A 21,188-nucleotide genomic window follows, 5' to 3' on the forward strand; every position below is an offset into this window, starting at 1 on the left:
CCCCCAGCCAGCGGGCCCGGGACACTGTCCCCGGCTGTCCCCCGTTCTCGGCGGCCCTTTATGTAACAAGCTTTTGAACCTCCCAGGGTAGGGTAACCCGGTGAATGACCCAGAGAAGTTCAAAAGCTTGTAAGGCCAGGTCCCCGCTGGCTACTGCAGCGCCCGCTGAGGCGGACGCTGCAGGCACAAGAGCCGCCCCACAATGGGGCCAGGCCGCTGCGAGGGGGGGGGGGCCACCGCGCTGCGCTGACAGAAACTCCTGCTCTCGAGAAAATTGAGAGCAGGACTCGCGACGGAGCGCTAGGCTACGCCCCCCGGTGGTTCAGCCAATGAGGGTGAATCTGCCGGGTGACGTTACGGCCGCACCCCCGTCACTCACCCCCTGTCTTTCCCCCTGCAGCTCTCTGCAGACCGGGGAATTCGGCTGCACGCGCCGCCTGCCTCGCAGGCGCGCGTGCAGCGCAGGCGCTGGGGCCGCAGCCTAACTTATCAACTACTTGTTGCTCCAATAAAAGGTATCATATCTCCTACTCCCTCCTTTGTTACTACACGGAAGAATGGACCAACACGGCGACCCGTCCTTTTTTGCCTCCTCTCTATTTTGTATCTTTCGCCTTATTTCTCTCTCTCGTTCTCTCTCTACCTTCAACCTTTTTTTCTCCCCCTTCCACCCCCTTTTCTCTCCTCTTCCTATTTCTCTCTGATTCCATATCTTGTTTCCTTATACTGTCTCTTTATTCCTTTCACTTTCTTACTCCCTATTTCTTCCTGGCCTCCCTTTTTTCATCCCTTCACTTTTTCTTCCCCCTTCTCCTCTCTCTCGCTTCTTCTCAGGATTTCTCTCCCTCAATCCCCCCTCAGGTTTGGTTCCAAAACCGCCGTGCTAAGGAGAAGCGCCTGAAGAAGGACGCAGGGCGCCAGCGCTGGGGCCAGTTCTACAAGAGTGTGAGGAAAACGCGGATGGGGAAACCGGGGAAAGAGAGCTCGGCGGAGGAATGTGGTGTGAGCGACAGTGAACTGAGCTACCGAGGTAAATGGCGCACATCCCGAGTAAATAAAAAAACCCTAGGCAGGGTGAGAGGCATTGGTCCACCGTAGCTCTATCAGCTCTTATCAGGGCCTGCCTGATCTCCTCCAACTGTATCACACTAACAGGAACTCTCTCTCTCAGAACTGACACGGACTCCAGAACTGACTCACTAAATAGACTGTGCACTGCCCTTTATGACTTTGGCAGGCCCCTCCCCTATGTCTCTTGCCTTTGACACAGAGTCAGGTGGCCTACCTCCGCCCCTTCCCCCCATGAAATGAGAAAAAATAGCATGACAACCTGTCATAAGGGCCCCTTGTATGCCAGGCTCGATCTAGGATATTTGGTCATGGCCGTTTATCTGCCACTTACCTCTCCGCCGGGACATCCCTCCACCGGCTGCTTTGCCACCAAGGTAAGGCCCTAACCTTACTCCTTACCCGAAAACCCCCTAATACTAATGCTATCCCTACCCTAAAAATTCCCTATCCTAAACCCTCACCATAAACTCCTTATCCTAAAAACCTTAACCCCTTACCCTAAAATCCCTATCCGTAACCGCCTGTGAAGGAAGGATCCATTAGCGGCCAAACACAGGCGGACACTTGGTCACGGCGAGATGACCAAATGTCCCATCGTGCCAGACCTCATGACGGACAGAGTACGTCACAAGGGTAGCCTAAGGCAGGGGTGCGCAAACTTTCTGAGCTGCGCCCACCTGCCTGGCAGCCCAAGCGCTCGCGCCCCCCCTGTCCTAGGACCCGGCGCCAAATGACACTGCAGGTCATGTCACGTGACCCGACAGCATCATTTGACGTGCGTTGCCATGGCTACGTATCGCCGAATAGCCGGCTGAAAGCAGGTAAGAGAAGTTACAGAGGCCTCACGCCTCCCCGGGCATTTTATTTAAATGCCTTGGGGAAGAGCGCGGGGCCTCTGGGGGGAACACCTCCCAGTTTGCCCACCTCTGGCCTAAGGGTTCAGTTTATATTATTTGATCCCATCTGAACCAAGCAAATCTGCTGCTTTCTCATGGAAACCTCCCCAGCCTAGAATAAATTCCCCGGAGAAGTGTCGATGCAAATAGTTGAAGCGGCACTGAGGAGAACACGGCAAGTTATAGCAACGTTTCGCTTTCAGTGGGTGGCTGGAAATTACGTGTTGGTCATTTTTATTTCCCTGTGCACTGGGAGATTGTAGCTAAATTGTCCCATGTTATAACAAATTAGCGAAAGTGCTCCGGCTAACGTTATCATTAAAAAGAAAAACATATTCAAATACATTTCCCGAGCCCACAATCCCTGGGCAGAAACACCCTATAACCACAGTGAGTTATGGAAATCTGTGCTGGCAGATTATTATGAATTATAAGATATTATAATGAACCTTCTCTTTATCAGCCGCTTTCCCCTGCTTTGTACATCTCTATTGGGCTGGTTTCCATATGTCTGTATTTTCCTGGACATGTCCGGCTTTTTGATTGAGGGTCGCCGTCCGGGAGGAATTTTTAAATAACGAAAAATGTCCGGGATCGGTGACCGTGCATGCGCGACTGAAAAAAAACTGCACATGGGCAAGCAATGAGCGCCGACTGCGCTCATCGCTCGCGCATGCACGCCGACTGCGCTCATCGCTCGCGCATGCACGCCGACTGCGCTCATCGCTCGCACATGCACGCCGACTGCGCTCATCGCTCGCGCATGCACGCCGGCTATGCTCATCGCTCATGCATGCACGCCGGCTGTGCTTATTGCTCGCACATGCACGCCGGCTATGCTCATCGCTCATGCATGCACGCCGGCTATGCTTATCGCTTGCGCATGCACGCCGGCTATGCTTATCGCTTGCGCATGCACGCCGGCTGTGCTCATCGCTCATGCATGCCGGCTATGCTTATCGCTCGCGCATGCACGCCGGCTGTGCTTATCGCTCGCACATGCACACCGACTGCGCTCATCGCTCACGCATGCACGCCGGCTGTGCTCATCGCTCGTGCATGCACGCCGGCTATGCTCATCGCTCGCGCATGCACGCCGACTGTGCTCATCGCTCGCGCATGCGCAGTCGGCTTTTGGTGTCCTGTTTATTTTTTTTCTTTATTTTTTTTTAACAATTTGTGACCCCAAATTTCCCTGGTTTTAAGCTCGCCCATCCCACCTTTTAAATGGCGACTCTCGTTATGCACCTGTGAGCGACCAGTTCTCCTTCCATTAGAGCGGTTAGGAGCGTCTTTTGAAGGGTGCAGTAGTGTTAGGACCTGCAAAAGAGGGGATGCGTTGGCCAAAGAATTTAACTAAATGAGCCTTACTTATGAAAAGAAAAACAAATAAGTATTTAACGATATCATTTGTCATATTGGATGTAACACAGGCTTTTTGCTTTTGGTTTTCACTGCTGCAGGAGAGAGTAGTTCCCTCTACAAAGCTGTAGTTACAGCCTCTGCTTTTCAACTCAAGTACATTCCTGGATTTCCTTCTTTAAAGTCCATTTGTCAATACAGCAGTGAACCAGAAAATATATCGATTAAATCGGAGCGCTGAAGAAGTGCGAGTCATATTTCTAGTTCAGCGGTGGCCGACTCCAGTCCTCGAGGGCCACCAACGGTGAGGTTTTAAGGATATCCCTGCTTCAGGATAGGTGGCTCAGTCTTTGACTGCACCATGGATTGAGCCACCTGTGCTGAAGCAGGGGTTTCCTGAAAATCGGACCTGTTGGTGGCCCTCAAGGACTTGAGTTGGCCACCCTTGCACTAGTTCATGATGATTTTGTGTTGTATAATTTAATTATCAGCTTATAACTCATTACCACTGTCTCCTATTTGGTATAAAACTCAGTTCTCCAATACACTTACTGCACCTTACAGCTCATTCAAGTGAATGGGCATTGAAAGGCTGTTCCTGCTGAGGATGAAAGTAAACGGAGGGAAATGATACATGGAAGTCTCCCAGCTGCAAAAGCAGGGAACAAAACAGAGCTATATTCATCAAAGGACAGGAATCCCAATAAATGTAGCTGATTTTACACTTTTTTTGTTGTTGTAAACATTGGGCAAGTATAAGTATTTCTTTTTATTTTTAACATTTTCATAGTAAGCTTGGGAGGTGTGTGTTTTTTTTTTTGTTTTTTTTTGTTTTTTTTTACAATGTGTATCAATGTATTTTGCCAGCCCTGGAAGCCGCGGGTAAATAGTCTTTTGTCTGCAATACAGTAAATATACAGATGTAGCACCCGCTATTCCAAAATCCTGCGCGCGTTATCATGCGATTTCAATAACGCAGGTTTCACCATGTTAGTCAAAATGGCACGATATAAACAAATGGAATCACCACAATGAGTGATTTGCACGCAAAATGAATGCGATTTGGGGAATTTTGACGCGGTCCCGTTAACAATAATGGGCGCTACATGCGTCATTCCAGTGTTTCCAAAGGACGGCAAAACAATGACAGAGTGATTACATTTTTATTGTGACTCGCTGTGTACTACTGCCCCTCAAAGAAGGGCTAAAGGCACGGACTCTGATAACGATGGCACAGAGTTTGACACGGGGGAACCTGGGTCAAATCCCGGTGTCTGCTCCTTGTGACCTTGGGCAAGTCACTTTATGTCCCTGTGCCTCAGGCAAATTCTCTGTGCCACGCACTATATTGTGAAACACCTTGAGTCCCAGTGGGAGAAAAGCGCTATATGAAATAGTTATTATTATAATTATTATTAAAGCTTAGTTTAAATAACCATTTCCTTTCAAAATAAAATCAATTTAAAAAAAAAAAAAGGTGGGAACCAGGGGTTCTCCGGAGCTGAACCGCATTCATTTCAGCTCTCAGGCCCCCCTGCTCCACAAGATACATACCCCTAAAGGTGCTGCCTCTATCTCAATCCTGTTTCAAAATCCCACGTCACGCAGGCCAATAGGAAACCACAAGGGCTTTCTATGGGACCGTTAAACGCAGGACCTTTACACTGCCATATTGTTTGTGCCGCCGGAGCTGCCAACAGCCTCACCTTCAGAGGTAAGTATCTCGGGAAGCAGGGGGTCTCCAGAGCTGAAACTACTGCGGTCCAGCTCCAGTGACCCCCTGCTTCCTACCTAGGGCACCCCTTGCCTCCTAAGTGGAAATGCTGCTTTAAATCGGATGTGTTGCTGTTGAGCAAACCTTCACTGTGCCGAGGGATTCGCGGAACATTGGAGTGATGCACAACGACCCAACTAGCACACATTGTTGTTTTTTTGAACAGCAAACCATTCTAGTTATAATCAGCACACATCTATGGCTCAGGTGTGAAATTATATTAATGATCTATATTAGTTGTTTTTTTGTAACAGTTCTGCTACTTCATTTTTTTTTTTCTAACATGAGGAGACTATGCCATATAATTTGTGATATGTTTAATAGGACCAAGGATCAGGGGTACTTTAATAAGTGATATAGAACCATTTTCAATAAACTGTGAAGCTACCTTCCCATTGCTCAAAGATTTAAGCCTCTTTCAAATGAATGGAGCTCAAAACTTTCTGAGCAAGGGGAAGATGGCTTCACAGCATATTGAAACGAGGCCATCGAATTTTGAGTCAATGAACCTTAATTGAAATTCAATACCTCTGTCCACTGCTGCCATTATAGCAGTACATTACAAAGAAGAGACCATATTGGTTGATGAGATCATAAAAAGGGATTCTGGATCTTATATACGATGCGGTGGGAAAGCAGACTTAGCAGAGTATTGGGTCTTCATTAAGATTCCCAAGAGCAGTAATTCATGGCCCAATGACTCCCACTTTCCATCACTTACTCCTATAGCTATTCCCTTCTCCCTTTCATTTGCTCAGAAGTGATGTACATACAATACCAATGGAATATAAAGAGATGGGCTTATGGTTGTGAGTGATGCATAAGGATGAGTCATGGGAACATTCATTCTATAAATGCGTTGGCTAGGAACAATATTTTTTTTAAGCATAGTTTGTGTGAAGTTAAATATTAACCATTGAACCCTTGTGGTGAATGCACTTCTGTACATCTCTGGGTGCTCTATTTATAGTCCACTGTCTGTATCACCTACAGATGAGCAGATCCTGTCTGAATTGGGATCCGGTGCCACCATTTACAGCGCTGCAGGGGATCTTGTTGGTGTTCCTCTGGTTAGTGGGGGCTTCACAATGGATGGAACAGGACAGTCCTACCAGGACCTTCAAGATGGGAGCCCCTATGATATGCCACAGTCTCCCTCTTCTGTCTCCTCGCTCCCATCCCATGGGCTGCCATACAGCATGGATGGTGCTGCTGGGCTTCTGGTCCATCCTCCACTCCGAGCACTACCTGCAGCCCCTACCTCTGACATCTCCACAGGCAGCAGCATGGGGTACCCGGACTTCCCCACCAGCCCAGGCTCCTGGCTGGATGAGATGGACCACCCCCCATTTTAAAGAGGTGTGGGGGGTACTACCTTTCAAACAATCATTGAGTTTGCCAAACTCTGCAGACACCACACTCAGCCTTTGGTATTCCCCCCACCCCCCCCAAACCAATCTCATGCTCCCCCATACAAGACACTACTGCAAAGCTGCTGAAAAGTGCACCAACCCCACCCTATTATTACAGGAACTGGTGGGACAATGTGTGGAACTCTGAAAGACAATGCTCAGCAACACAATGCATTGATAAAAAGGAATGTTTGCACTTTGGCAGGTGATGGATCTCCCTACTTAATCCTGGGGGTTCAAGGAATGTGACCTTCCCACGCTCAACAGCTCTCCATACTCCGGAGAAGAAGTCACATTACACTCTGCTCATCAGTATTTGTGTCATTTTGGAGAGTGAGGACTTCGGGTGGATAGCTCCTGCAATATTATCTGCCTCCAAGGTGTTATTGTTGGGGGGGGGGGGGAGGGAGGAGAGGAGCTTTGTACATGCAACTGACAATCTGACAATCCATCATAAAGCAGCATTTGTTCGCACGTGGTCCCGAATGGTCTCTTTCTGAATAAACATAATAGAGAGAGGAATGTGTTTGGAAATGTTAACCCCTTCCCCACCGAGGAAACTTGCACAGCATCTTACTTTTACTCAGGCACTGTTAAAGGGCCCTGCAGATCGTTCTATTACTCGTTTCAATGCTGGAAGAGGCACTGAGCTTCTCTGTTGCAGTGATGGTGTTCCACTATTCCGGCAGTGCTGCTTGCAGGAAGTGCACAGATAGGGGGAGTGTGTTAACACAGGGTGTGGCAGATTAATCTGAGCATTGATACACAGAGAATACATCTCATGAAGTCCCTCTGCTACAAGGACCTGCAGTGTGTTGCTTTAATAATATGGCACATAAGTGGTAAAAGAGGTAAATCAAACTGGGAAGGCCTGTAGATCTACTTGGGAAGCAACATATTCACACTGCACTTATACCCAATCAAAATATTTTCCCTATACTCTGCTTATATATTATTATATTTTTACATAGCATGAACCACGTATGCAGCTCCGTACTGTTCTGTTATTGCGCTATACATATACGCATCTCTGACATGTCACAGTCTCTTGTGACACTAACTGGCAATGCACAGCCGCTCCCATCTATTCTCTGTCAATGCACAACTTCTCCCATGTACACATCCTGTCATATCCCAGCCTCTCCCATATGCACACCTCCGATATCAGCCTCTCCAGTCTCCACACCTCCAATATATCCCAGCCTCTCCAGTCTCCACACCTCCAATATATCCCAGCCTCTCCAGTCCCCACACCTCCAATATATCCCAGCCTCTGCAGTCTCCACACCTCCAATATATCCCAGCCTCTGCAGTCTCCACACCTCCAATATATCCCAGCCTCTGCAGTCTCCACACCTCCAATATATCCCAGCCTCTCCAGTCTCCACACCTCCAATATATCCCAGCCTCTCCAGTCTCCACACTTCCAATATATCCCAACCTCTGCAGTCTCCACACCTCCAATATATCCCAGCCTCTGCAGTCTCCACACCTCCAATATATCCCAGCCTCTGCAGTCTCCACACCTCCAATATATCCCAGCCTCTGCAGTCTCCACACCTCCAATATATCCCAGCCTCTCCAGTCTCCACACCTCCAATATATCCCAACCTCTCCAGTCTCCACACCTCCAATATATCCCAGCCTCTCCAGTCTCCACACCTCCAATATATCCCAGCCTCTCCAGTCTCCACACCTCCAATATATCCCAGCCTCTCCAGTCTCCAAACCTCCTATATATCCCAGCCTCTGCAGTCTCCACACCTCCAATATATCCCAGCCTCTCCAGTCTCCACACCTCCAATATATCCCAGCCTCTCCAGTCTCCACACCTCCAATATATCCCAGCCTCTCCAGTCTCCACACCTCCAATATATCCCAGCCTCTCCAGTCTCCACACCTCCAATATATCCCAGCCTCTCCAGTCTCCACACTTCCAATATATCCCAGCCTCTGCAGTCTCCACACCTCCAATATATCCCAGCCTCTCCAGTCCCCACACCTCCAATATATCCCAGCCTCTGCAGTCTCCACACCTCCAATATATCCCAGCCTCTCCAGTCTCCACACCTCCAATATATCCCAACCTCTCCAGTCTCCACACCTCCAATATGTCCCAGCCTCTCCAGTCTCCACACCTCCAATATATCCCAGCCTCTCCAGTCCCCACACCTCCAATATATCCCAGCCTCTCCAGTCTCCACACCTCCAATATATCCCAGCCTCTCCAGTCTCCACACCAATATATCCCAGCCTCTCCAGTCCCCACACCTCCAATATATCCCAGCCTCTCCAGTCTCCACACTTCCAATATATCCCAGCCTCTGCAGTCTCCACACCTCCAATATATCCCAGCCTCTGCAGTCTCCACACCTCCAATATATCCCAGCCTCTCCAGTCTCCACACCTCCAATATATCCCAACCTCTCCAGTCTCCACACCTCCAATATATCCCAGCCTCTCCAGTCTCCACACCTCCAATATATCCCAGCCTCTCCAGTCTCCACACCTCCAATATGTCCCAGCCTCTCCAGTCTCCACACCTCCAATATATCCCAGCCTCTCCAGTCTCCACACCAATATATCCCAGCCTCTCCAGTCCCCACACCTCCAATATATCCCAGCCTCTCCAGTCTCCACACCTCCAATATGTCCCAGCCTCTCCAGTCTCCACACCTCCAATATATCCCAACCTCTCCAGTCTCCACACCTCCAATATATCCCAGCCTCTCCAGTCTCCACACCTCCAATATATCCCAGCCTCTGCAGTCTCCACACCTCCAATATATCCCAGCCTCTACAGTCTCCACACCTCCAATATATCCCAGCCTCTACAGTCTCCACACCTCCAATATATCCCAGCCTCTCCAGTCTCCACACCTCCAATATATCCCAGCCTCTGCAGTATCCACACCTCCAATATATCTCAGCCTCTCCAGTCTCCACACCTCCAATATATCCCAGCCTCTCCAGTCTCCACACCTCCAATATATCCCAGCCTCTCCAGTCTCCACACCTCCAATATATCCCAGCCTCTCCAGTCCCAACACCTCCAATATATCCCAGCCTCTCCAGTCTCCACACCTCCAATATATCCCAGCCTCTGCAGTCTCCACACCTCCAATATATCCCAGCCTCTGCAGTCTCCACACCTCCAATATATCCCAGCCTCTCCAGTCTACACACCTCCAATATATCCCAGCCTCTCCAGTCCCCACACCTCCAATATATCCCAGCCTCTCCAGTCTCCACACCTCCAATATATCCCAGCCTCTCCAGTCTATACACACCTATATAGCCCAGCCTCTTCTTGGGACACACACCTGTTATTATCAGTCTCTCCTACTTACACACCCTGACCTATGTCCGTTTCTCTCCACTACACGCTACTCACAACTAACATCCTTTCTCATCTATAATCACATCTTCCACCAACACACATCTGGTCTATCACAGTACCCCCCATTTACTCATCCTGACATAGCACATCCACCCCATTTACACACTCCTGACATAGCACAGCCACCCCATTTACACACTCCTGACATAGCACAATCTCCTACCTGCACAAATGCACGCTCACAAACACCCTCCTACATTGCAGCTTCTCACCTCCATAATGCCCACACCCCCTCTGCCGGTTGTATACTGTACTTATACACTTATACACACCTTGACAAAGAACATGAGGCTGCAAAGTTGGAATAATTTTGGTAAAACCAAGCACCAGATTTATATATAAAAAAAAAAGTGCCATTGTTCATTGGAATTGGTTTTAATTTCTAAATCCGTTTTCTTTTTGCACCAGTTTAGCCAGTATAAATAAACTCTTCCCCAGTGGCACAGGGGCACATTCTGAGCTACACCGTGATAGAGGCGCCCCCGCACTGGCGCACACTAAGTAGCTATTTGCCTTCTCGAGCTAGTCTTCACGCCGAGATTCCTGATGAGTTTGCACAAAGCGCCGCCTGTCACCACAGTGTGTACATACTGTACAGTCCTTTAAAGTCTTGTGATATCCTGTATTTATTGCCATGTGTCCAGGGAAGCCCCGTGTGTGTCACTAGCGTCACACGTCTAATCTGTGTAAATAAATCTCAACCTTCTTACCATGTCTTGGCTCCCGGGGCTGGGTCTGTCTTTGCTTTAATCAGGGGGTAGAGGTCTCACCCGGAGGTCACTGGCCGAAGGTTCTGGGGACCTGCAGACACTAAAATTATAATGCGAAGTTATTAAGGTAGCTGTTTAAGAGCAATTCATGGCTTTTTTTTTTAATTAGTTTTTTTTTAACATAGGTTTGAGGGGACCTCCTGCTTCTCGAGATACTTGCCTCCAAAGGGGGTGCTGGTACCTGGGCAAAAGGTTAAAGCTCCCGCGTCACGCAGGCCAATAGCAAGCTGCACCTGAGCACATCAGGGCTTCCTATCGGCCAGCGGGAACTTTGAAACCATGATAACATGATCCCTGCTAGCCGAGCAGCTACCGGATCCCCCTAAGGAGGTATCTCTGGAAGCAGGGGGTCCCCGGAGCTGGAATAAATGGAGACCCCCTTCTTCAATTCAATGTAAAAAAAAAATATTGGCAGCTTGGATTGCCTCTTTAAAGGAGCAGTGCCTTTTAGGACCAACATCTAATAATGGAAGTTACATGTTTGCAGGGTTAAATATGGAGGGTTGATACCTCTTTCAGCTCACAATGTTTATTTAATTTTTTTTGTCAACTGTTGGTTAGAGGTTTGGGGGCAGTTTCATTTCCTCTGGCTACTTGCTTTTTGTCCAATGTCAGTGTACAAGAGTTTGCACGGGCAATGTCCTCTTAGCCCCCCTTACCCTTTTTTTTGCTTTCTGATAAAGACTGGTGGAGGAAACACACGACTGAACCGCCCCCCCCCCTCACCTCCATCCCCCCCATGCAGAGGCCGCAAAGAATAATAAATCATGTCTCATTGCCAAAGACACGAAATGTGCCAACTCTTCCCATCTGTCTGAGAAGTACAATTGGGCAAATGTATTACAAAGCTGTTATTTTGTAGGTCAGCTGTCATGGATTGATCCTTGAACCCTTTTCGTTAAGGTGTATGGTGGGACAGCCTTTTAAAAATTGGAGGGACTAAAGCTTTGAACCCCTGACTTAGGTTCTCAACTCCAGTCCTCAAGCCCTCCCCCCCCCCCCCAACAGGTTTTAAGGATATTCCAGCTTCAGCACAGGTGGCTCAATCAGAGGCTCAGTCTTTGACTGAGCCACCTTTGCTGAAGCTGGAATATCCTGAAAACCTAACCTCTTTGGGGGGGGACTTGAGGACTGGAGTTGAGCACCCCTGCCTTATTCCATCCAACTCAGATTATCGCTTCATAATTTAGGATTTGATCCAGAATTCCCAAGTGCCGCTGGTTTGGTACATTAACTGTTAAGAGCCATGCAGCAGGAGCAGGATGGCAGGCAGCTGTATTGTTTGGGACACAGAGACTGACACCATGAAACACTGGCCTGGTTCCACGCTCAGCGCCCCTCCTCCTTACACTGCAGCTGCTGGGCTCGGGCCCTCTTTGGGCTTTATTTATATCGTCTTTTTTTTTAATCATTTTAACATTTAATGCTCCTCAATTAAAGTGTTTTTAGAGTGGATCCAGCTTAAATTGTACATTAAGCACTTTGGTTAGCGGTAGTTAAGGGCAAGAACAGGGATTACAGTTGAGCATGTGTGCGTGTCAGATACTGTGTGTGTATGAGTGTGCAGAAAGCCCCGGTGTAAAGCAGATTATCCTGCAGTATCTCCGATGGCTGCTACAGCTCACGACCCGTGTGGATATGGCTTGAAAGATGACTTAACATCTTCATTACCCGGCACTGAACACACTGTGATCCACCACAGCTTGCATTGCGAAATAACACAAACATTACAACGATGACAGAACTACTTGGTAACATTTTATTTGAAGTTCACATTTCAAATTGTTCCCGATCTCGTTAATTAAAAACAAACACATTTGGCTTCAGAATACGGGTTCAAAAGAGAGAATAGCGAATTTTAAACAGATTATTTACAGATTCCGTTTTTAAATGTTTATTTTCTTGCTGTACAATTGACTAGTGAACACTGGATCCATTTTCTTATATTGCCCCCCTTCCCATAACATTTGAACACTCGCTCTTCCACTAATTAAACCAAAACTCGTCATTGTACCTGCAGGACTATAAAGGTCCATAGAAATTAGTGACATCCCCACCAATCAGATGTAATGAGCGGGGTCTATTCTTTAGGAATCTTCCCTGAACCGTAAGGCCCCCCCCCCCCCCCAAACTAAAGAACTACTCTAGCCCTGCAGCTGGTTCTGTAATGTGAGCTTTATTGCGGGTTTTCTATTAGAAGGCCCATGGGTTTTCCGTGCTCCCGGTTCTTGGCATGCTGCTGCAGGATGGCAGAGATTTCCCTGCAGTCCGTTGCCTCGTGTGGCTGGCACCCGTCTTGGTCCACCAGGGAAGTGTCGGCACCGGCGGCCAGCAGAAGCTGTACTATGTCCAGGAACTCACAGGCGGAGGCTGCAGGAAGGAGGGGAAAATGGGGAAAAATAGGAAAAATGAACTGATCGGAACCTTCCGAATTTCTTACCACCTTATGACTATTATTTGCTTTGGAAGTCACCATTATTTAATACCTTAAAAAGTAACCTGTGACGTTTTAATGAAGGCATCACATGGCAGTCAGACCTTTTGCCAACAAAAAACATTTTTCTACAGTGCTCTATAACAAGAGCCCCCACCAACAGGACAGGTTTTCAGCATATCCCAACTTCAGCACAGGTGGCTCAATCAGTCAAAGGCTGAGCCACCTGTGCTGAAGCTGGGATATCCTGAAAACCTGACCTGTTGGGAGGACTTGAGCACCACTGTTTTATAAGATTCGGCACACACATTTGTGCAAGTAAGCGCAATCTATGTAAGACTTTCACACAACCACTATTAAGCTGTTCAGATAGATGTGTTTATGATCTTGATTTATTTCTGAGTCATACATATGTGGCAGCATCTAGTTTGAGTGTGTATCTACTGTATAGATATAATTTCCCAATGTGAATCCATCTAGCACGCTATTACCTACGCCCGGTTTTGCTTCATGCCATGTTATACAATGATGGAAAGCGCAGAAATATTTCAGGAAAATTGTCTAATTTTGACATTTCCAAAACGTTTCACACCGAAATTTCACCAAAACGGTTTTCGCCTCTGCTCCATTTTTATCCCATTGCCTCCACCCGGAAGTCTTAAACATTACGTCAAAAGATAACAACTTAAAAACCAGGTACCTAATCAGTATAAAATTCTACACATTTCAGTAATGAGTGACGCACTGTGAGTGCGCATTTGCATGTCATTACCCAGAATCCCTGGCTGAAGTGGAAGCACTGTATGCTAAGAGGTAATGGGGAAAGGCAGCGTGTCAGACATGCGAATGTGCTCATAAGTGATATTTTTATTTGCTGTACACATTTACATCCCACTGATATGCGCAGGCAGTGTTGGTGTATCTATATATAGCAGTTCTGATGAACCATGCAGTGGATGACATCGTTAAAAAGCGCACATATTATTCGGAAAGTATTTATGTTTTACCTAAGCAGGGCAGCTGCTTTCAAGTCTAGATAACACTCCATTTACCAAAGTGATGACAGGAGAGATGCATCTTATCCCCCCCCCCCCCCTCCTCCCCTGCCAGTCAGCAGATGGGGACTGGTCTGATCCCAACCTCTCCCTCTGTCCACAGGATCTGGGGTGAGCTGATTTCCACTGGGAGAGAGGGAGAATATAGGTTCTTTATATCTCTCTCCCAAGGCTACTCTGGAGAGGCGGCTGCAACCCGGAGGGAGGAGAGTTGAGGGCTGACCCTGGCTGGTTATGGGACAGAGAAAGATGGATTTACAGCCACTTTATGGGGAGTCTGACCTTTGGTATTACCCCCAGCTGTCAGGTTGCAGATAACTCATGTGAGAGGACCAGCCCTGAACAGCACATAATAAAGAGTTTAGGGACAGGCAGATGCTAATTGGGGGAGCTCATGCAGATAACACCATGGCCTGTTACCCCAGACCTGAGGTCTGACTGCATGCACAGACCTCCCAAAGACCATGCCTTCACAAAACAAAAAGTGACCTCTATACAGCCACCATAAAACCAAACCCTTGCCCCTTCACCTTACAAACCTCCTTCACAGTCCCGGCCTCACACGCTTTCACTATAACTTCTGGCACTCCCCTAACATCCCTTCACCACCATTCATTGCCTCTTACCAAGCACAATCACCACCATGAGTATGACCCCTTCTATCGTGGACAATTGAACTCAACACAGGCCTTCTCTTCCTCCCCACCCCTCTGCCCCACAGCTCACTCCCACACGTTTCAACCACTTGTATATTCACCACAGGTTCGCACTGCTTTAAAAACTTTAGTACCACAGCTCCTGGCACCTCACATGTCTGCCACAGCCTATCCAGGCCATTTAAAGAGCGGGCGTTCTATAACTCATTATCTGATATCTTTAAAAGGCTTCACAAATCTGTGTCTTAACATTGGACTAGCACAATGTTTTAAGGATCAAAGGCAAACGGATTGAAAAGCTCCAACTTACCATAATGCAGAGGTGTCTGCCCCTCAGAGTCCTAAAACAAAAAGGCATACATGGGTCAATGCTTTGGCCCCTTATACAGTGTAATAATAATAATAATAATAATTACATTGTGCTGCAAAGCTCTTAAGACCCCTACAAGAAATCAGCCACTTCCAACATGTCTGCCTACATGTACCACCTGACCCCCCATTAAAATATGAGGAACCCACATTGCACAGATCCAGATATTTTCCTAAGTCTATAGGTAATACCAAGCAAGGCAAGTTCGGAGCAGAGAGGCATTTTCAACGTGTGTCTCTCCACTTCACACACAGGTCATTTGCTTTGATTTGTGCTATGTGAGCAGCAGTTTGAGATTTGAGGCGTGTGAACAAGACACGAAGCACATATTCTAATAAGAAGTCTGTGTCTCTATGCGGGTTTCTTTTCTTTTTAAATTTTTTTGAAAACACAGAAACAAAGAAACAAAGAAAAAAACTGTTCAAATATGTATTGCTTTGTCTCCGGGTTAGAAATAATAAAATAAGCATTTAATCACACAAGCCTCACTGCTGTTACACCTGTGACTGAAAAGTCCAATTCAAATGGGGCTTAACATATACGAACATATACAAGTGAAGAAGCCACGTCATTAAGACACAAAAAGATGGGCATTTTTAAAGGCAAATAAAGGGTATTGCTCCATATCCCTTCTACTAAGGGCCGGAAAGCACAGCAGGGCTACAGTTGTGTGAAAAAGAAAGTACACCCTCTTTGAATTCTATAGTTTTACATATCAGGACATAACAACAATCCTTAGCAGGTCTAAAAATTAGGTAAATACAACCTCAGATGAACAACAACACATGACATATTACACCGTGTCATGATTTATTTAACAAAAATAAAGCCAAAATGGAAAAGCCATGTGTGAAAAACTAAGTACACCTTATGATTCAATAGCTTGTAGAACCACCTTTAGAAGCAATAACTTGAAGTAATCGTTTTCTGTATGACTATCAGTCCCTCACATCGTTGTTGAGGAATTTTGGCCCACTCTTCTTTACAACGTTGCTTCAGTTCATTGAGGTTTGTGGGCATTTGTTTATGCACAGCTCTCTTAAGGTCCAGACACAGCATTTCAATCGGGTTGAGGTCTGGACTTTGACTGGGCCATTGCAACACCTTGATTATTTTCTTTTTCAGCAATTCTGTTGTAGATTTGCTGGTGTGCTTGGGATCATTGTCCTGTTGCATGACCCAATTTCGGCCAAGCTTTAGCTGTCGGACAGATGGCCTCACATTTGACTCTAGAATACTTTGGTATACAGAGGAGTTCATGGTCGACTCAATGACTGCAAGGTTCCCATGTCCTGTGGCTGCAAAACAAGCCCAAATCATCACCCCTCCACCACCGTGCTTGACAGTTGGTATGAGATGTTTGTGCTGATATGCTGTGTTTGGTTTTCGCCAAACGTGGCACTGTGCATTATGGCCAAACATCTCCACTTTGGTCTCGTCTGTCCAAAAGACATTGTTTCAGAAGTCTTGTAGTTTGTTCAGATGCAACTTTGCAAACCTAAGCCGTGCTGCCAGGTTCTTTTTAGAGAGAAGAGGCTTTCTCCTGGCAACCCTTCCAAACAAACCATACTTGTTCAGTCTTTTTCTAATTGTACCGTCATGAACTTTAGCATTTAACATGCTAACTGAGGCCTGTAGAGTCTGATATGTAACTCTTGGGTTTTTTGCAATTTCTCTGAGCATTGCACGGTCTGGCCTTGGGGGGAATTTGCTGGGACATCCACTCCTGGGAAGATTGGCAACTGTCTTGAATGTTTTCCACTTTTGAATAATCTTCCTCACTGTAGAATGATGGACTTTAAATTGTTTGGAAATGACTTTATAACCCTTCCCAGATTGATGGGCAGCAACAATTGCTTCTCTAAGATCATCGCTGATATCTTTCATCCTTGGCCTTGTGTTAACACACACCTGAATGCTCCAGACCAGCAAACTGCTAAAACTTTGGCTTTTATAGAGGTGGTCACACTTGCTGATGATCAATTAATCAAGGGCATTTGATTAGCAGCGCCTGTCTGCTACTTAGCATCTTAATTCCTATGGAAGCAGTAAGGGTGTACTTCGTTTTTCACACATAGCTTCTCCATGTTTGCTTTATTTTTGTTAAATAAATCATGACACGGTGTAATATATCATGTGTTGTTGTTCATCTGAGGTTGTATTTACCTAATTTTAAGACCTGCTAAGGAACAGATGATCGTTATTATGTCCTGATATGTAAAACCATGCAATTCAAAGAGGGTGTACTTTCTTTTTCACACAACGGTATGTAGATATTCAAGCCTTCAAATAGAATGTATAATCCTCTATTAAAACAAATAGTACCTCCCATTGTTTAAAGGAACTGGATCTCTTTTATATAGCAGCCCTCCTGGTTTGGTCATTTTTACCGCGGTGCACCCCACCATTCTATTTTCGTGGGCTGATGACATCTTTAACCGTGCATATGTGGAAAGGCCTCTGTGATTTTACCGAACGAAATAGCAATCTTTTATAGTCACAAGCAACAGGCGCAATCCAACCAAGCGACATATTCTGCGGCTGCTGCAGGGACACGTTCTCTGCCATTAATTCAGCATTTCACATCTACGGTCTTTGTAAACTGTTCCATTTAGTATCCCTGCTAAGTAATGCAGTCAAGTGGTTAAATTAAACGGACAGCATTTAAGAGGCTGTCCCCGGGAGACAGACTGCAGAGGGCAATGAATACTAAGACACACAAAGCTACAGAGAGTGCTTCAGAATGCCACCTGACACGCAGGGGGGGAGGAGAGGCGCGTGCCAGCCCTTAAAAAGCCGAGCATCTGAGGCCTGCCATGCGCTGCTGATTGGATTAACATCTTAACTCCCAACAGATGAATAGAATCCAGAGTGTGTGTCAGATGGGATCACGGGAGGCAACAAGCGTTCTGCTCTGTCCTCCGGATTAACCCTTCACCTGGGAGGCACTTCTGAAGCCCATGTGCGTTTGAAGTGTGATTGCAACCGGAGGTTTTCATAAAACGGGCAACCATTGACGGAGAAAACCATTGCCCCCCCAAACGTAACCCTCTAGCGTCTGAGTCGCAGGACGCTTTGTTTGTAAGAGGCCCTATAATCTAATGAGCAGTTGTACTTAACTCCTTGCAATGTGCTGCAGGGAATGGGGTTAATGCAAGATTAAGGGCCTTATTCTATATACGCCCACGCTGCTGCTTGGGATAGTTTCAGACGAAAATCCCCATAGATGTCAATCAGAATGTTCATCCGAAACAGCCAGAACAGTCGCAATGGCATATACAGAATAACCCCCTAAGCAACAATCGCTCTAAAAGGAGACTTAACACATGAAGTGCAATCATTCTTTATGGCCACTTTGATCAACGTTTTAGGAGCTATATCAGCTTTTAAAAACTCAATCTAGCAAAAGCAAGAAATACAGTTACTTGAAGTACTGCAGCGACAAAGTGCTAGGTCAGGATTTAGTGGGAATAGCTTTTAAACAACCAGTCATTTATATTTTGGTTTTTAAAAACACCAAGAGGTCGGGAACAAATGAGGGGAAAGGGAATGTTTCATAATGTGCATTCAAGGCAGCACAAAGGCCACAGACTAAATGTGACCAAAAGGAAGACACGTGCTTCAGATTTTCTAAATTCTACCTAATTATGAATAGAAGGCAACATTACACCTGTGTCTAACGAGCAACAAAAGTTACAGAAAAAATGTTCAGCTTAAAAAAAGTGAGAGCCTTAAGGGGCTTATTTACCATGCATTGCACACTGCTTTTATTGGCACAGAGAAATCTCATTTTAAATTGTGCTGGTCGGACATTTCTCATTCCACCCCAGCAGTGGCAAAAATGTGATTTTCCCCCCCCTTTTTTTTGGGAGCCCCAAAAGTCTGTTTATATTGTTAGCGCAGAATTCAATTGCTACTGTATGAATCAACCAAAAAGGTATTTGACGCAGCGCGGGTGTTTCATTACAGTATATAGTTACATAGTCGATGAGGTTGAAAAAAGACATACCGTATGTCCATCAAGCTCAACCTATGCTAGAGTTAGACAACAGATACTTATCCTATATCCGTACTTACAATATATTGACCCAGAGGAAGGCAAACAGAAAACCCCAGTGACACATTATCCAGTGCTGTCCCATAAGGGGAAAGAATCCTTCTTGACTCCAATAATGGTAATCAGATTACTCCCTGGATCAACATCCCTCCCATGTTTACTTATTCGGTTTACTCCTGTATACCTCGGTTAACAACAACAGTTACTATTTTCACAGTATGGCTATTATAAATAAAATGATACTAATAAATATTTACTAACGCTAGTTCTAACTAAAAAAAACAACACAATTCTGTTTTTAATTTAAAATAGTATCAAATCGGTTATTCAACATAACGCAATGCATCAAAAATGATTTTAACACACACTAAGCGTTGCAAACGGCTGTGTGCGCTGTAAAATTGGCACAGGGTAATCTCATTTCCAACTGCGTTTGTCTGCGTCCTTGTACTAACCTGACGTCTCTTGTTCGGCGCCAGAAAATAGTTTTTTCCCCCCTGTTGCCGCACAGAAATGGCCTGCGCTGGATGTACGGATATTAATGTAATAAAGGAATAATGATTCTGTGCACCGAAAAATAAAAAATAAAGTAGAAAGTGAGTTCAAATGATCTGCTGACCTGGCGTAAGCCCTAAGGAGCCTGTTAGTGGTGTTAGTGCAGGATGAAGATGCTATGTGTCAACCCAAAAATCTGATTCTGGACGCTCCATTATATAGGTTAACAACATTTAGTATTTTACCAGCATGGCTATTATAAGTATTATTACACAAACACTGGTTATAAATAAAAGTGACACATAATTCTGTTTTCATTTAAAAATTGTCTCAGTCGGTCTGCAACATGACACAATGTGTTATGTGCTAAAAATATTTTCAAACAGAAATATGAGTGAAGTGTTATACACACGATGCACGGTATGAAGGTTTCTATTACCTTATAGCACTGAAATGTAGATGCACAGAACAAAGTTACATATAATCGGTGTGTAGGCCCCTTTGTGTCATATGTGTGAAGCCTTTAGTACGAACCTCTATCAAATGTGAGTTGTATGTACACTTTTCAGCACTACAATTGTAAGGGAGCAATCCAAGCAATACCCTACACGGGTGGTTTTGTTTTTAATAAATCAGTTCTGTGGTATTGGATAATACTACCCTTTTATATTTTAAAATTCAACTCAATGTCATTTTTAATATATTGAGCATCCTTTGATTTCTATATCGGGCTTTAGCACCTCTCCAGCAGTGCGAGATCTTTGCAACACTTTCCTGTTGGTGATCATTTGTTGCCAATGTTCCCAGCAGTTTAAGCTGCAAATTGTAACAACAGATAATGTTACCTCAGTAATAAAAGGATACATTGTAGCTGCTGTTCCACTGACTGAAGAATTGCTGTGAAAACGGAAAGGCAGCCAGTCAGTGAATCCAGAGAAGCAGGATCTTTGCTGATCGATCACGGGAGAACCAAGCGATCGGCAGCTTGGGTAATTAGTTTTCAATAAAGGTAATCAAAGGCTGCATATATTAAAATAAACGCTTCTTGGATTGCCCCTTTAAAGGAGCAATTCAGGTTTCTTTTTTTATACTGTTTTGTAACATAGGGTTGAAGCAAGGGGTCTCCGGAGCTGAACGCCATTAATTTTAGCCGCGAGGACACCCATCTTCCTGAGATACTTACCTCTGTAGGGGGTGCTTGTATCTGCTGCAAATGTAAAGGTCCCGCGTCATGTGGGCCAATAGGAAGCCGCAACGGGTGACATCACGGCTTCCGATTGGCCCGCAAGCTTTCAAACTCTGCCTTTACGTGATCCCTGACACCCGAACGGCTACCAGCACCCCCTACGGAGGTCTGTATCTCGGGAAGCAGGGGGTCCCCGGAGTTGAAATGAATGGGTTCAGCTCCGGAAAGAAATAAACCAGTTCTGTACTAT

At 45.9% G+C, this 21,188-nt stretch overlaps 2 protein-coding genes across 6 annotated transcripts in view; one reads left to right on the forward strand and one right to left on the reverse strand.

The window, feature by feature from the left end:
* Nucleotides 1-7,932, forward strand: part of LHX4 (LIM homeobox 4) — a 60,060-nt gene extending 52,128 nt beyond the window's left edge. The window contains exons 5-6 of the mRNA XM_075616525.1: nucleotides 862-1,030; nucleotides 6,097-7,932. Of these exons, the coding sequence (XP_075472640.1) occupies nucleotides 862-1,030; nucleotides 6,097-6,458 (531 nt within the window). The 3' untranslated portion in view covers nucleotides 6,459-7,932. The remainder of the gene's footprint in view (nucleotides 1-861; nucleotides 1,031-6,096) is intronic.
* A 4,489-nt stretch (nucleotides 7,933-12,421) lies between these two features.
* The window catches only part of ACBD6 (acyl-CoA binding domain containing 6), an 88,883-nt gene continuing 80,116 nt past the window's right edge, over nucleotides 12,422-21,188 (reverse strand). For 2 of the 5 annotated variants that reach the window (XM_075616529.1, XM_075616528.1), the window contains exons 7-9: nucleotides 19,713-19,820; nucleotides 15,141-15,171; nucleotides 12,422-13,055 (exon numbers count right to left, since the gene is read on the reverse strand). In XM_075616529.1, coding sequence (XP_075472644.1) covers nucleotides 12,862-13,055; nucleotides 15,141-15,171; nucleotides 19,713-19,820 — 333 coding nt within the window. In that variant the 3' untranslated portion in view covers nucleotides 12,422-12,861. Of the gene's footprint in view, nucleotides 13,056-13,891; nucleotides 13,926-15,140; nucleotides 15,172-19,712; nucleotides 19,821-21,188 lie in introns of all 5 variants that reach the window. The other 3 variants (XM_075616531.1, XM_075616532.1, XM_075616530.1) reach the window with 3 other exon arrangements.

The sequence above is a fragment of the Ascaphus truei genome, chromosome 10, assembly GCF_040206685.1.
Source record: "Ascaphus truei isolate aAscTru1 chromosome 10, aAscTru1.hap1, whole genome shotgun sequence".
NCBI lineage: Eukaryota > Metazoa > Chordata > Amphibia > Anura > Ascaphidae > Ascaphus > Ascaphus truei.